We start from the raw sequence: 16696 nt of genomic DNA, 5'->3' as shown, positions 1-16696 counted from the left end.
CTGGCTAAGACCAGTAGTGGCGGCCGTCAGCCCACGTGACGGGCCGGCGAGGCCTGCTACCTATACCCCCTCTCAGACTCCTTAGCGAAAAAGTAGTAGAATAATAAGAAATATAGGAAAAGTCCTAAATCTTCTAAATCCGAGGAGTTCTTAACTATTAGAAAACTCGGTTAATTACCGGTTAAACCTAGCTAATAGGAGGCTGTGAAATCCTCTAAATCCCGAAGTCTCAATATCAATAGTCCTATAGTCTCAAAATCCCCCTCTTAATCTAATCCCTCCGCCATGCCTAACAAACAAACGAATTCCTTATGTTTAACTATAACTAGTAGCTTTGTAAGTCTATTAGCAGCTATATTAACGCCCTTGATAAGTCGGAGTTTGATGCTTTTCGTAGTATAAACCTCCTATATAATCTATTTATATCGGACGTCGATATAGCAGGTTTATACTTCGTTAAGTAGGTTTATAACGTTATTATAGCTATTAATACTATTAGTAAATATAATAATAAGCGTAGTAATAAGTTTACTAAGTAGTTAGGAAAAGCAACATCTAATCTACTTTATAATAATTACTATAGGTATAAGATTAATAAATTTAGCTTTTATAGTATTTAAAGTTACGAAAGTCTATTTCTTTAACTTCTAAGTAATTAGTATACTAGCGAAGAAGACGACGTAACTACTTATTAAGACTTATAATAGCTTATTATTAGTAAAAAAAGTATTTATAATAGCGTAAAGCCTTAACTTATTAATCGTAAGGATGCTTCTAAGTATAATATTAAGATAAATAATACTTTTAAAATATCGAAATAAGTACTTAATAGTACGAAGATAGGCTTTAGAAGGCTTTAAATTTGCTTATAATAATTTACTAACGGTATAGGCTATATTAACGTAAGTTCTAGCTACTAGGAAGTTAAGGTAGCTAGTTTATTCAATATAAAGTTGCTATTTGTTAAGTAAGTACTTATTCTTATCCTAAGTAATAAATAGATCGTTAATAGTTGCTATAAGCGTCTTAATAATACTTAAACTATTAAAGTCGAATCGTTAAAGTACTGCTTTTATATACTTAGCTTAGGAAACGAAAATCTTACTAGCAGCTCTGTCGCGTTTAATCTAGAAACCGAGAAAATCGGTAGCCTTGCCAAGGTCTTTAAGAAAATAAACCTTCTCGAGGAGACGATAAACTTCTATTATAACTTACTTATTAAGAATAGCGATAGCGTTATCGTTAACGTATATAAGAACGTATGCTTTAATCTTATAATTAATAAAGAGATAAACCTCCTTATTAATAATAGTAAAGCTAATTCGTTTTATTTTACCTTTAATAAGTCGAAACTACTAAAGTAATAATTTTCTTAATTTATAAAGTACCTTATAAAGCAGCTGAACCTTATTATCTATAGTAGCATAGCTAGCAGGGGGCTAGACGTATACCTTAACCCCCTTTAAAATCGAGGCGGCTAAGAAAGTAGTATCGAAATTATATACTTCGTATTCGAGATTAAGAAGTATAATAACTATAAAGAAAAAGCAGGTTACGGTAGTAGAAGTAACTATAACGTAAACCTTTTATAATAACTAGTTACCTTTCTTATAGTTTTTATAAACTATATATTAAGCCTTATAATATATAATTTCGTTATTTTTATTTATTTTAATATTATATACCTATTTGCTAGGCAAGACTTTAGCATTACGTAGTAGGTAAACGACTTCGTAAACCCCCTTTTCTATAAATTAAGTTATCTCTTATTTAAAGGCTTGTTCTTACTAAGGCTACTATAGGCTCTTCTACGCCTTACGGTAAGACTTCGGGATTACTATGCTATTAGGTAAGACTTTCGAAAAGGTAGTAGTAGAAAGCATGCTAAGAGAAAATTAACGAGAAGTTAGTAAAGCTAGAATATTAGTAGATAGGAAGGTCTTTTTAGTATAGGAGCGTACGCTACTAGCGGCTTGGTAGTAACTAGGTAGTCGCTAGGCTAAGGCGCGGCAAGGTCGAGAAGACTTTACTAGTTAACTTATTACTTCCTTAACAATCGTAGAAAGGGAATTAAGGTCTTAGTAATTAGTTTTTATTATTTCTATAAAGGCGACGAATTTATCGTCGTTTAATTCGTTAGTAATGTTATTATAAGGTATAGTAGTAGTCTCTAATAGACTTTCTAATAGTAGAGATATAAGATATATATTAGTAGGTATTATTACTTTTTTAATAATAGTCTTATCTAGTTTAAGATTACTAGTTATAGGTTTTTTACTTTTAATAAGCTTTTAATAGATAGTATACTAAATAATAATATCTAGTTTAATAAACATAGCATTATATTTAATTTTATTAATATTAGGTATGCTAGTAGTTAGAGGCAATACTATCTTATATAGTTCTTTACGAAATCGAATATCTTTATAGCGAATAACCTCCTTTCGATTAGGTAAGTAAACATAGTAAATATAGCTATGAAAAAAACTATAACCGATAAGGAATCCTTTGATTGCTTATAGTTCTATCTTAGTAAAGTATATAAAGCGTCGAAAGCCTTTCTTATATATATAGGCAGCATAGCTAAACGTTTAGAGATATTTAATATAGGGGGCCTTACGTTTAGTAGCTAAGTTTAGCTTTCTCGCTATAATCTCGTAAAGGCTTAAGTTACCTTTAGAAGGTATAAACAGGAGGTTAAGAATCTAAGTTACCGAATCAATACTATAATCCTATAGTTCTTCTAGAAGGGATATATTAATTAGCTATATCTAGGTGCTTTCGACGATAGTATGACTAGCATGCTTAATAATACTATTTATAAAAAGCATATAAGTAATAGTCGTATTATGTTAGAAGTATAAGTATATTATACTTCTATTTTACTTATTTATCCTATTTAGTCTTATCTAAGACTTAGTAGGACTTACAAAAGTAACTAGCTAAGAATGGCTGCTTGCTAGTTTAAACATATGACATTCAGATCCCTATGGAATACTTTCTTTAACCTTATCTAAAAGTCTATTTAGTTAAAGAAGATTCTAGTCTGATTTATAAGCTGCTTTATAAGCTAGTTGACGTATATACTTACGTATACTAAACCTAGCTTATAGCTTCCTATATTAGCTATTATAGGCGACGTTATACTACTATATAACTAGCCTAATTCTCTCCCTTAGCTAGCTATTAGTTCCTCAACCAACTCAGCTTCAATATAAGCCTATACATTCTTTACTATTAAAGCCCTACTTCATAAGTACAAGTTCCCTTACTCTAATACCCTGTTATAAGGATATCGTACTATCTACAAGATTCCTACCTACCGTTCCAACATATTATAATAAGTACCTTCGAAGTAAGGGTTATTAAAAACCTTAATTAGCTTAGGAGTATTGTTAGAAACCTAAACCTTAGGCTTAAGGCTAGTAAGACTATAGAATTTAGTATCTTATTTCTTAATAGCTGCTAGGATAGTAGCAAACTTATAGTTAGGTAGAAAAATAACTTAATAGTAACTATTATACTTATTTATAAGGTATAAAACCTAACGGTTCCCTTTTGTTAATAAGGGAAGAATACTAACGAGATTAAGGTAAATTTTATTACTAATACTCGTAAGTAGAAAGGGTTAGTCTTGACTAATCCGTTTAGTAGATTTGCTAAGATAGTAAGACTTATAGAAAAAGGCGTTAATTTCCGACGTTATAAACCGAATGCTAACACGGTAGCAAGCCTTTATAATACGTAATAGGTAAGCGTAAACTAGCCGGCGGTATATTAGTTTAAAAGACGGTTGCTAGGTAGCCTGGAAGGCGGCAAAGCTAATAGTAATATCTCGAAGTACGTAATTTCTAGTATTATAAGTCTTAACGATATAGACGTTAGAAACCTAATAAACTTTAGCAAGGGAAGTATGCTATGTTACGTATATAAGGCTTAAGGTTTGCTAATTATATTCTACGTAATTACGACGAAGTTTTCTAAGGCTTAGTAAGTTAGCTAGGCTAGAAGGGTTATACTTAACGTTATAAAGTATTTAATCGTAAATAACGTTAAGGTTAGTAAGGTCTTAGGTCGAGAAGAAGACGGGACCTATACTAAGTAACTAGACTAAAGCGTTAGAAGTAGAAGTAGAAGGTATTAAATCGCTCTTTTTAACATACTTAACGAAATATTATAAGTTATTAAAAATTAAAATAGTATAACTAGAATCGAGAACGATATCGTCTCGAGTAATAAGGTTATTATAAGTAGTAGTAAAAACTACTAGGCTAGCGATAGAAGCAAAGGCAGACTAACCTAAGATAGTAGGTAACGCTTTAATAATAGTCTAGTAGGTATTATTAATAGAAGTAGGCTAATCCTAGTAGTAACGATCGCTATATATATACTTTCTTGCTTTTTTAATTAACTTATCCTAGTTAATATAGTATAGAAGGATAAGATTAAAGTAGGCAATATAGTACTTCGTAGTCTCGTAATTATAGTTATAGTAGTCGTACTTTTTCTTTTCCTTAGAAGTAGTAATAGTAAAGGTAATAGTAGTAGTAACAGCTAGAAAGGCAAGACCCTTACTACTAGCAGACTTGCCTCTAGGTATATTACGAATAGTAGCATAACTATGCTTTTAATCCTCGTCTTAAGCAAGTATATAAATCGTATTAGCTACCTTATTCTACGTAGGATAGGTAGCGCTTTTCGATATAAAATACTTATACGTATTAGGAAGTTAGTTTTTAAAAAAGTTAAAAAGGAAAATAATAAGGAAAAAGTCTAGTAGACAACCGTAAATAGTCTTAATATGCTTTCTAAGGTAGTAATAATAATTAAAAGCATTATAAAAAGTCTTATAATCGTTAGTAATAGTCTTAGCAAACTTGTTAATAAGGGTAGCTATAGCGTCTTGTAAGATTCTCGGAATATACTTCTTAAGCGCTTGCTATAATTCGTAAGGGTTTCTATCGTTAACCTAACCTGCTATACAAAGTCTATTAAGAACCGATTTGCTAGCGTTTATAAGGAGACTATACGTAACGTTACGGTTCTTTCTCTATTCCTCTATAGCGATAAGGTTAGCAAGGCAAGGGATGTTAGTCTCGAGGAATATCTCGAAGTCGTATCCTTACAAGGTCGCTATAATAAGTATATGCTATATATTCTAGTTAGATTTACCTTTTAAGCAAGGAAGAAGCGTAAAGACGGTTTTAAAGTCGTTTTAAGATATCTTAAAGTAAAAAATAAGGGTATTATAATAGTATAGGATAGACTTATAGTTATACCTTGATTATAAGCGTTTCTCTAAGGCTATAGCTTTAGAAGCGTATCTATACGTTAGATAGCTTACTTTCGCTACTACCTACGTATGCTATTAGAAAGGGAAAGTATTAATAAGTAAATAGTATTAAAGAAGTATAAATATTATATAAGAAGGAGAATCTTACGTAAGAATATAAGAAATAAGTAGAATTATAAGATCCGACCGTAGAAATATAGTAAATCGAAAGGAAGAATAAATATTTATAGAAGATATAAGAAACTAATAAGTGTTACGGTCAGCTATCCAACAGTAGGGTCTGCTAACAGAAGCTGGGGATTGACACATAGTAACAGTACACTGGGGTCGTGGTTAGGTCGTAGGTCGTAGACTGATAGTAGATCGGTCTTCAGAGGCTAAGGTGATCAGTCTTAGACTCAACAAGTAATTCGCAGTGAAGGTAAGCTGAGAGTATCCTGAGGATGAATACTAAGTTGATTGCTGAAGAGCTATGGAAGTCTGACCTTGAGCCAGGCTCAGGTCATACTATATACAAGTCCTGAACAGTGTTCTTTGTCTACCTGGGGGTGATCACCTAGGTGCATGAGGTGATCGCGATCAGTTGGCAATGCCAACTGATCACTGAGCGTCCCGTCCTGTGCTCCACCGATCGTTTCCTTATCTTATCGTCACGTGACTTGTACCATAGTTCTTCCGTGCCGAGTGAGTTCCCGCTGTTCCCGTGATCCTGTAGTACAAATGTGAAAAACATCAACAACAGCGAGAACGAAATTTTTGAAAATCGGAGCAAAAACGGCCCCAAATACGCGTGCTCGCGGCCACAGAGCCCCCTTCGATGCAATGCCATCCTCGGCCTTGATTCTACGTCCCAAAGGGGCCCAAGATGGCCGCAGAGCACGCCCCGACTACAATGAAAAACTTGAGAGCAAGCCGCAAAATACGACATATCAATAGACAACACTGTTACCACCACCACAGGCGAGCCACAAGCCGCTACACGAAGCACTAAGACTGCGCCCAAACAATCAACTTCAACACAACAGCCGCCGACAGGTTTTGGGTCACCTGTCACCCCCGACAAAGTTTGCAACGTCCCACAACGACGAAGATGAGTCCGACAGAACAGTATCACCTTCCGCACGGAGAAAGCACCAGGCATTAGGCATGCTACGATCGATGCCACACAATACTACAGACCACAGACAGACTGGTCCCCTGTCGCCCCTTTTGCGAAGAAGGATTGGTGTCCCTTCAACGCGCGACAATGTCTGCGGAATCTGTGCGGGAGCTCTCATACCCAGTAATCGAACATGTCGGAGTCAGTGGAGCATTGTGCTTCGTGGAAGACCCTTGGGCCAATGTGGTGGAGGGCAATAGTGGTCAACAGGCAAGAAACAAGAGGCCACATAGGAACCCGGCAGGAGGCAACAAAGAATTTACAGATGCAACTGAGAAAACGGCACATACAAGTCCGGGAGGATACGGACAAAACAAAGAGACAAAGCTGAGCGCTGGGGGGAGACTGTAGGTACAAAGAACCAGGTACGGTGCTACCAGCACCAACTGAACCGAAGCAGGAGGACGCAAAACAAGCATTCTAGAGAGCAACACAAAAGCGAGAAAGCAGACAGGAGAGCAACACACTTCTTCAACAGAGGGCACAAACACACAGAATAGAGAACATAGTGGGGAGCTTGGGGATAGCTGGCCCTGATGCAACATCAGGGCGAAGTGGGGCGTCGCTGTTCATTGTCGACGCTTCGGCTACCTGCCAAACCCCGCTTTCCGGGCATAGCTGCTGGCATAAGAGCGGCTTCATAACCGAGTAGGAATAAATCAATCAATCATGTAGTACAAATGTCCTGTCCTAGCCGCCCGACGCCCAAGTGGGTCGTTCGGCTGTTATCCTTGTTTACGGGTCGTAACAATAAGCTAGTTTGAAAAACTAAAGCTAAAAATAATTAAATTCTTATAAGAACGAGGAAATCGAAGTAAAAATATAGTTATAATAACGTACATGATAAGCGAGTGAGACAGACAAGCGAGTGAGACAGTAAACCGCGACCGTCGCACCTTGACGCGACCGGCACCTTTTCCTCTACAATAAATCATGGAATCAGCTAGTATTGAAAGAAGGTTACAAATTGCCCTTCAAGCAATGAGAAATGACCCAAAACTTAGTGCTCGGGCCGCAGGTGCACTCTATACAGTCAGTCACGCAACATTAAGCCGGCGACTAAAGGGAATAGTCTCACGACGCGACAGCATGCCTAATTCACGGAATTTATTAGATTTAGAAGAGAAGACAATAGTTGAGTATATTCTCGACCTAGATGCGCGATCATTTCCTCCCCGGCTGAGTGGTGTGGAAGAAATGGCCAATCGACTTCTCGCAGAGCGCGACGCGCCTCCAGTTGGGAAGCGCTGGGCTTCTAATTTCGTCAAGCGACAACTACAGCTTAGGACGCGTTTCTTTCGCAAGTATGACTATAAGAGAGCTTAATGCGAAGATCCAGAGGTGATTCGTGGCTGGTTTTCGCTTGTAAAGAATACAATTGCGAAGTATGGTATTGCTGATGCTGATATCTACAACTTTGATGAGACCGGCTTTATGATGGGCGTTATTGCTTCTGGAATGGTTGTTACAAGTGCTGAAAGGCGTTCAAATACGAAGATGACACAGCCTGGCAATAGGGAATGGGTTACAGTTATCCAGGCTATTAATTCCCAAGGGGAGAGCATCCCGCCATACATCATCGTTGCAGGCCAGTATCACCTCTCAAGCTAGTATACAGAAACCTCTCTTCCGGGCGATTAGGCTATTGCAACGTCTGAAAATGGATGGACAACAAACGAGAGAGGTATTGACTGGATCAGACACTTCGACATTTATACAAAACCACGTACGTCTGGGAAATATCGCCTCCTCGTTGTTGATGGTCATGAAAGTCACCACTCCGCAGCCTTCGAGCTCTTTTGTCAAGAAAACAACATTATTACACTGTGCATGCCGGCTCACTCGTCTCATCTACTTCAACCCTTAGATGTTGGTTGTTTTCAGCCGTTAAAGAATGCCTACGGTCGGCAAATTGAGAATAAGATGCGGCGAGGCACAACCCATATCTCGAAGGAAGATTTCTTTGCAGCATTTCACGAAGCTTTTAAGCAGTCTTTTACAAGGAAAAATATCCAGGGAGGTTTCCGAGGAGCTGGACTTGTCCCTTTGAATGCAGAAAGTTTTCTCTCAAAGCTGGATGTAAAGTTCCGAACGCTAACGCCTGAGGAGGGGGTCCCTTAGACACCAGACCCTTGGATCTCTAGGACGCCGAGCAACCCAAGCGAAGCAAGATCACAGTCTACTTTTATTAAGAGTCGAATCTCACGCCACCGAAGCAGCTCTCCAGCATCAATTTATAGTACTGTAAGTAAGCTAGCCAGAGGGACAGAAGGACTAGGGCATCGGGTAGCATTACTAGAGTCAGAGGTTTAAATCCTTCGAGAGGAGAATGCAATATTAAGTCGGCGTCGAAGGGCTAAGAAAACACGTCTATAGAAAGGAGGAAGTCTTACTATATCTACTGGAGAGGATATACAGTCGCAAAGAGAGGCAGACACGCAACTACAAGAGGAAACGCGACGGAGTAGTGGTCGCAAAGTGAGGTCTGAGACGACTTATCGTCGGTGTGGCGTATGCGGGAATACAGGCCACAACGCGAGAACATGTCAATTTATTGAGGAAACATCCGAAGAACAGGAATCCGAGTAGTATTAATCAATCTAAGATTTCTTGTTATAGATTTCGATATTATTGTCGCGAAGGTCTGGTTTACTGTCTCACTCGCTTGTCTGTCTCACTCGCTTATCATGTACGTTATAGTTATAACTAAAAAGTCTATTATTATAATAAAATTCTATAGTATTTATAAAAACTAATAGGTTATAGTAGTCGGTTATATGCTATATGATATTCGTGCGCGCTAGGCAGCTAATATCGCGTCAGAAAGTAAAATTCGTTAGCGAAGAGGAAAGAAAGCAAGAAAATCGCATAGAAAGGTAAATAAAGCAAATAAAATCGCAAAAATTCGTGAATCAATAGAAAATTGACAGACGAGTAGAATAATAGGTAAAACGACGTTATTCCGAAAGAATAACGCTAGGCTCACAACCTATAGGCGAAACCAGCACAGAACGCTCAGAATGGGGAAAAGTAGTGTTGTTGGTTGAAGAACTAACTGACTAGCTAGAGGGCTGTGGAGGCTGGCTAAGACCAGTGGTGGCGGCCGTCAGCCCACGTGACGGGCCGGCGAGGCCTGCCACCCACATTTTTGGTGGAAGGTGCGAAACGCTAAGGTCACTCGGGCACCGCCTGTACTTTCTTGCTTTTTCCTCAACCATTACCCCTCACCTTGGTAAAAAGATTCACCTCAACAACATCGTCGGCGATAGTCCTGCGCTGATAATTCATCTGGTTAGAGACAGAGACAACGTATGACGAGCGCGGTAAACGCCAGTATCGAACCCATAAGACCAAGCCGGAGCCTAACAAGACCTCTAGGTCTACTGTCGCCTCATAAATTCGAGCGACATGGCCCCCCATAACTCTTATCTCGTCTACAAACGAGACACAAAACACCTGCTCTATTGGATGGCTCACGCATCGAATTCAATTATCAAGACTCTTCCAATCGACTCTGAAGGTGAATCTTTATCCCGACCTGCTCTCAATACAACCGGTCAAACTACTGTTGCTGGCCTATTGGCCATGGCGGAGCTGATCGGAAACCACATCAACCCTGTTCCGTCTGCTATTCTCCAGCTACTGCAGTCCGTCATCTCTGCGAGATCGGCTCATTATGCTGAATTCCAGCAATTCGCTGAAGCGAAGCCCAGTCCCGAGATTGAAAGGAGCAACGCCAGTCATAAATATTTCATTGACGCTCTTACCACGGCCTTCAAAGCCCTAGGCGGAGACGCCTGGGTGTCGAGAGAGGAGGCGGGGCATGACTCGGACGAAATCGATATTGAAGATACCATCTTGAATAACAAGTTTTCTGCCCTCAAGGTCGACACAGACGAAGGCGATGGTTCCTCTGATGAAGCATCCGACAATGCAACCGCCCTCTCAACTGTCCCACAGAGAAGAACCAAGCGCAAGCCTGGCAAGGGAAAGAAGGGAAAGAAGGGAAGCAAGACCAAGGCAAAAAAGAAGCAGAAAGATACCCCAGCCAAGCTACAGAATTTGGAAGAAGTGCCTCTAGAGAGCTACCGCATCATCCAAGACGAAGATGGTATAATGACCGAGTATCTGATGGCTGCGTACTCCATCGCCAAGGAATGGGGCGACTTGCGGAACTATCTCCAAACTATCTGGCACGATGTCGCCTACCAGGGATTTAACAGCGCTGTTGCCGGAACCTTGTCAAACCTTGCCATTGGCATGGTTAAAAAGTCGGAGACGGCCATTTTCCTCGATTTCCCAGGTCACGATTCCTACGAGACCTTGATGCAGACCATAACACGAGGAAACATCGAAAAGGTCGCAAATAACTTCACGGTAGCTCTCCACGTGGAGGGACCGACTGGTGTGCCTGAGAAACTGCAGGAAACCAGCATAGACGTCAAGGAACATGTTTTGATCAACGCTTACGATGATCTCATTGCTTTCATCACAGACTATCAAAAGACCAGAAGCGGAAAACCAACCAAAGCCATGCTAGCCGAAATCGGTAACTGGGACCCGAGGTTCAATGTGCAGCGTGCCACTCGAGAGCAGAGGTTGAAATGGCGCCGGTCCTACACAATAAACTGGCTTTACGATTTGGTCAACGTATTTTCAAGTGTTGTCATACAACGTATCCGCGTAAAAGGAGAGCGCCATGTTCTAGAAAATGTCGACTGGTCAACTCACGGTCCCTGGAGGCAGCACCGTATGATTTTCGGAATCAACGAATTCGCTTCTTTCGTTACGACACTGGCAATGCAAAAGCCCGGCACAGACATTCGTCAAAAGATTCTCCCCCATCATGTCTTCCATCTTCAGTGTATCGTTGATGCGTTTACAGTATCGCGTGGCTGGTCATTCAATCTCCTAAGGGGTCATGTTTTGGAACAACCAGCAAGGGAATTTCGACCAAGAAGAGACGTCGACGAGTTCCTAGATCGAAACAACAACAAAGAATTCGGATATTTGCAAGCTGTGGATATTCTCAAACAGTTGCTTGAGGAGGACGCTTGCCTCAATGGAGAACCTACGCGTCACAATGCTCTCTGGGGTGTCCTCGAGGCTATTCAGTTCGATTTCATCAACTGGCTTGGGGAGAGTAAATACATGTATGGCTTGAACATGATTCCTCCTTCCCGGTTTTCAAATTCTGACGCCAACGGTTTATGGGAATACTCGCCTTTTCTTTGCGGTGTCGGCCTTATGGAGGGATTGGAGTTGAGTTACCGCGCAGCAATGTTCCTGTGGGAAGCCTTACCTGAGCCCACCATGCTGATTCACCTCCACAACATGCTCGTCCAAAAAGGATATATAGCCGAGCCCGTGGGACTGTATGCCAGCTTGCAGGAGGTCTTATCCAGAGGCTTTTTTGTGGACAGTGAAGCCCCAACATCCAACTTCCACACTGCACTATCCGACAGAATACGAAATGCCAAATTCAGTTCACGAAGCACTCGTTTTGATGCCCCGGCATCAGCACATCGAGAGCCCGGTGTCCATTCAATGCTGGATGTTCAAGCAAATGATAACTTCAAAAAGAAGTCAAACTTGCTGTTATACCGCGATGCCGGTTGGGATCTAGATCGTATACCTGATTTTGATTTAGACCCCTTCTCGGTTCTTGGACTCATACGTATCAGCCAAACAAAGCGTGTTACTGACCCTGCGACCGGCATAAAGCGGCTTCAAAATACCGACTTGGTTCGTCGGCTGAGGGATCGGGGAGTTTCTGAGGAAGAGATCATCTTGATGACGAACCAGCTTGTAGCGATGAAGCAAGCGGACCACGGCCAACTCGCAAAAGCACAGGCTGCAACCAAGGCTCAGTTTGAAAAGGATGGGTATAATATCTTTTCTAATGAGAGTTTCAGGCGCAGGAATGGCAAAGTACAAGATACGGGAATCCATTTGACAGGGAGCGACATACTGGGATGCGTTAAGGCGGACATCCACAACGATGTATGTGGTGATGTCCCAATTTCCGGTGTCAACTACATCTCTATTACCATGCGGTTCTTTATGCAATTCATGCAGTTTGAGCAACAACTGACGCTTTTGCGCAATCCGTTGTACGTACGTGTATACGAGAAGGAGCGACAATGGAGTAGAGCGAAAAGGATGGGACTCGTCACGTTGGCTTTGATTGAACAGGATGAGGAATGCCTGCAGGTGATGGCCGAGGAATTTCAGCATCCCAGATGCGGGTTCATGAACTTTGTATACTGGGATAAGTTGGTGCCTGTGTCGGAGATGCTAAAGAAGAGGTCGAAACTTTCGGAGGATCCGACTAATGTTGGATGCTCCGTCATGTGAACCGTTATTAAAGAGGAAGTGGTGGGGTTGATCTAGTTGCCAGGGGCATGCGTAAAAGTGTTGAATTATGTGGACAACAATGTCGTGGCAACGTTCGTCGTGGGACAGCAGCAGTGTGGTAATTGTCAGAGAAAGACACTAGCCGCAGCCATTTGCACTGTTTTCTAGCTTTTTAATGAATCAACCTGTCGCTCTTTGATCTGTTGTACCGGCTTATGGCCTTGTGTTGCGCTCATTTTGTCAGACATCAGCCAATCGTGAACGTAAAGGTCAAGGCGCTTCATGTGATCGAATGTAAGCCGAAAATTTTTAAATTTTGTTAAATCTGTTAATTCGAATTGAATATTTTGATCACAACTCTGCAGTGACTCGACACACTTTTCTCCATGTTGTCAAAACCGAGCTTGGAGTAGATAAAATATAATGTAAAAGATGCGAAAACACCGGCGGAAAGTCGGGAATCATTTCCATAGCCGTAACACGATCATATTCGCAAGTTCAAAGCACGCAGAACCTGCGCCACGAGCCTACCAAAGGAAGCGGGCAATCCATTCAGGGGAAGTCTCGGCGACGGACTTTGGTCTCTTCGGGGGGTCCCTCAAGCTCTTGGCCGTGCAGGAAATCCTCTAAGCCACAGCGGACAAAGTTCCCTCAGTGGATAGGCACTTGACTCGACCATTCTTCGGTGAGGTGAAAAATCCGAACGGCCACCTCTATATCGACAAGCATAAGAGCCGAATATAGCAGGTGATGGGTACACTTAATCAAGGCATTTCCAATTGGAGCCCTTTCGTTGGGCAAAGGGCCCCCCGGGCATGCCCACCCCACTCAATTTTAAATTGGGGGAGCAATTTCCAGCGACACGGGGTCCGGTTCAACCGCATCGGCCGCGTTGTGCGTTTTCGACCGTTGGGCGGTAGGGGTCCGCGCTCGGGCTCCCCGGATTGTCGAAGCCAGTTTGGGTTAGCGCTGCTGCTGCTCTACGCTGGGCTTCAGCTGTAACTTTGTTGATATGGAAGGGGCGATGTGTGATATGATGGGATCGCATGACGATTGGAAGTGCAACTTGGTAGATGCTGACCTAAAGTGGTTTAATATTTTGGAAAATGATGCAGATAGGACTTTCAACCCTGATAATGCTTGTTAGTCACCGGAGTTTGTGTTAGCCCATTCTTTTGGACAGCGGAAAGGTTGGCTGTTGCCGTATCTTAAAACCAAGACTATCGTTGAGATATAAATGCGATCTAGATTTCAGAAGTAAATCAGAATCTATTATTCTTCATTATTTACATTTTTCCTTAATGAACCAAAGGTTTCAGAATCCCCCTGAGCCTACAAATCAAAAATTTCTACCGATTGCAATCCTGCTCTCTTGGTTCTAAACGCATCTTGGGTAGTCATCCCATTGAAGGCTTAAGCTGAATAGTACCCTTCTACCACAATCAAATATAGACTTGGGCCTGTTACCAATGTGACCTTCTATATCGTCTACCACAAAGAACTGAACAGACGATTTATAGAATCATATAGTCTACTTGAGCAACTTGAGTCCCCATTCTGGCGGCATTGCGGACGATAAATTAAGGACACAGTTCGTAGATGGAACGCTTGTAAATAGATCTGATAGTCAACATTGGTGTTATTGATGAAGAAGCGCGCAAAACAGAGCTTTGTCTTGCTTGTGGGATTTTAATGCGGGTCGATAGCGTAGGATATTAACGCGCCGTTTGTAGATACAAGAGATTCATGGTTGCCCTCTTCGGATACCCCGTAGTCTCGGGTGGTGCGCCTGGTTACACCGGCACTTTCTGAACCAATCTCTGTTTCCAAAGGCTCTTGAAGGAATCAGCTATTAGTCTGGCTCTGACCCCCTGCGGGGCGTGGTCTGGAAAGAGCCATTAGTCGAGTTGCTTTGGGCAGATGCATTAAGAATATAAAGAAATCGATATTGTATGGCATGGCGGCGACGCTTAGACCGTCAAACATAACGGACCAGTGTGATCGTGATGGTGAATGATAACTTGTTCGGTGGTTTAATGTAGTCGAGGGATTGCTGGAACAGACCGGCTGAGGCTGTGAGTTACACCACACAGGCATTTAAAAACGTGCCGGGTTCGAACCACATGTTTAGTCCTCAACAAGTAGGAGATCGCCTAAGAGAACGTCATATTACTCAAGAAAATGCTGCGTGTTATCAGAGTTATCACGTTTCACGCACAAAATGCAATTTCAGGCAGAAGAAGTGTGCGAAAGAATGCTGTCTGACGCTGAACTAGGTGGTAATCTTCTTATTAGGAGCTTCGGCCTTTTAAACTACCTTGATTTTAAGACTCTATAAAGAAAACGCAATAGGTGTGGTTTCTTGAACGAGATAACCGCAAAACATTCATTCGTAAATGTGGTAAATCTGCAGGTTTGTGCATCTTAGAGAGATGGCAGACAGAGCACTACATGATGCGCCAATTATCTACAGAAAATTTTCAGTTTTTCCTCTGGGAACTCAAAGTTCTCCATTTTCCTTCCAACTTATGGCCCAATGCAACGATCACAATGGTCTTCTGAAGTCATTTCTGGATATTTGCGACTTGGTCTGGACGCACAGCTTTCAGCTAGCGTCATCTCGGCTCTCTTCTGTATGCTGCAAGTGTGCAAGGAATAGGCGCACTTTCAATCATTAATAGAAGGTGACAATATGCCCGCATCCCAACACAGAGGTGGGTTGCTTGGATGCCCAGCCTTAAACTTAAAACGGCGACTACTCGTGATAGTGGGACAACTATAAACAGCCTATAGCTACCCACCCAATTGGGTATACATCCCCGTCTAGATCGGAGACTCCGTCGATCATTGAAAAGCATATCTAGATTCTGAATCCCTCGTACCGTGTGGCCTTGTCCTCGATCTTTTGGTAAACAACTCGCTCTTTGTAGTCCAACTACCAGTCTCTCGTTTGTTACATTCGTTTACAATGCGCGCCACCGTCCTCTCTTTCGCTCTTTTCGCAACCTCGGCGCTGTGCCAGGATGCCGCAAATGCATGGCAAGCACCAGGCGCGGATGACCGTAAGTCCCGCTGTATCTCTTGTGAAAAACGCAGCTAATTGACAATGACAACCCCCAGGTCGTTCGCCCTGCCCTCTCCTCAACAGTCTCGCAAACCACGGCTACCTGCCACGCAACGGCAAGGATATCTCCGTCGACGCCTTGATCGAGGGCATGCACACTGGTCTCAACCTCCGCGAGGATGCGAAGCTCTTCTTCCGTCTCCAGGGCAACAAGGCGCTCGAGGCCTCTTCAACCGGCAACAAAAACACCTTCCACTTGAACGATCTCAACAAGCACGACCTCATCGAGCACGACGCCTCCCTCAGCCGCGCCGACATCTACTTTGGTGACAACTGGTCGTTCAACCAAACCATCTTTGACGAGACCAAGTCATACTGGCCTTCCGAGACGATTTCCATCAGCGACGCCGCCAGGGCACTTGCGTCGAGGCAGAAGAGCGCGGAGAAGGTGAACCCCGAGTTCAAGTTGCCGCTTGACGGACACACCAACTCGCTGGGACAGACGGCCATGTACCTCGGTCTGTTTGGCAACTATGATAATGGAAACGCAAACAGGGCTTGGGTTGAGTACTTCTTTGGTGAGTTCCTCGTATTCTAATGTAAGAAGACTACGTGTATGAGCGATTGGCTGATGGTTTCTACAGAGAACGAGAGACTTCCGTTTGAACTTGGCTGGAAGAGGCGGGCCGACAATGACAAGATTCCGGCCACCGGTATTCTGGGCTTGACCACTCAGGTTGCTGTACATTATCTCGCGGTAAAAATTGGCTTGTAAGGAATGTGTTATGATAGTGTTGATCAAATAAAGGTTTTTGTTTCTTGA

At 42.0% G+C, this 16696-nt stretch overlaps 4 protein-coding genes across 4 annotated transcripts; 3 read left to right on the top strand and 1 right to left on the bottom strand.

Moving 5' to 3' along the window:
* Positions 1–5626: 5626 nt before the first annotated feature.
* Positions 5627–5859, bottom strand: CTRU02_203317 (uncharacterized protein; the record flags this gene model as incomplete). Its single annotated transcript, XM_036733899.1, has 2 exons — positions 5627–5719; positions 5809–5859. 2 exons carry the CDS (start codon positions 5857–5859, stop codon positions 5627–5629), a joined length of 144 nt encoding a protein of 47 aa, XP_036574372.1.
* A 1682-nt stretch (positions 5860–7541) lies between these two features.
* On the top strand, positions 7542–9041 carry CTRU02_203316 (transposase; the record flags this gene model as incomplete). Its single annotated transcript, XM_070204182.1, has 5 exons — positions 7542–7752; positions 7792–8044; positions 8153–8531; positions 8574–8696; positions 8829–9041. 5 exons carry the CDS (start codon positions 7542–7544, stop codon positions 9039–9041), a joined length of 1179 nt encoding a protein of 392 aa, XP_070061945.1.
* Positions 9042–9860: 819 nt separating this feature from the next.
* CTRU02_203315 (uncharacterized protein) lies at positions 9861–12809 on the top strand (the record flags this gene model as incomplete). Its single annotated transcript, XM_036733900.1, has 1 exon — positions 9861–12809. One exon carries the CDS (start codon positions 9861–9863, stop codon positions 12807–12809), a length of 2949 nt encoding a protein of 982 aa, XP_036574373.1.
* Positions 12810–15777: 2968 nt separating this feature from the next.
* On the top strand, positions 15778–16648 carry CTRU02_203314 (uncharacterized protein; the record flags this gene model as incomplete). Its single annotated transcript, XM_036733901.1, has 3 exons — positions 15778–15871; positions 15930–16451; positions 16518–16648. The coding sequence occupies 3 exons, from the start codon at positions 15778–15780 to the stop codon at positions 16646–16648; spliced, it is 747 nt and encodes a 248-aa protein (XP_036574374.1).
* Positions 16649–16696: the final 48 nt, after the last annotated feature.

Source organism: Colletotrichum truncatum (genome assembly GCF_014235925.2).
Source record: "Colletotrichum truncatum strain CMES1059 chromosome Unknown Contig_0002, whole genome shotgun sequence".
In the NCBI taxonomy this organism is placed as follows: Eukaryota; Fungi; Ascomycota; class Sordariomycetes; order Glomerellales; family Glomerellaceae; genus Colletotrichum; species Colletotrichum truncatum.
Note: the sequence above shows the minus strand (reverse complement) of the source record. Positions and strands in the feature narration are given on the sequence as shown.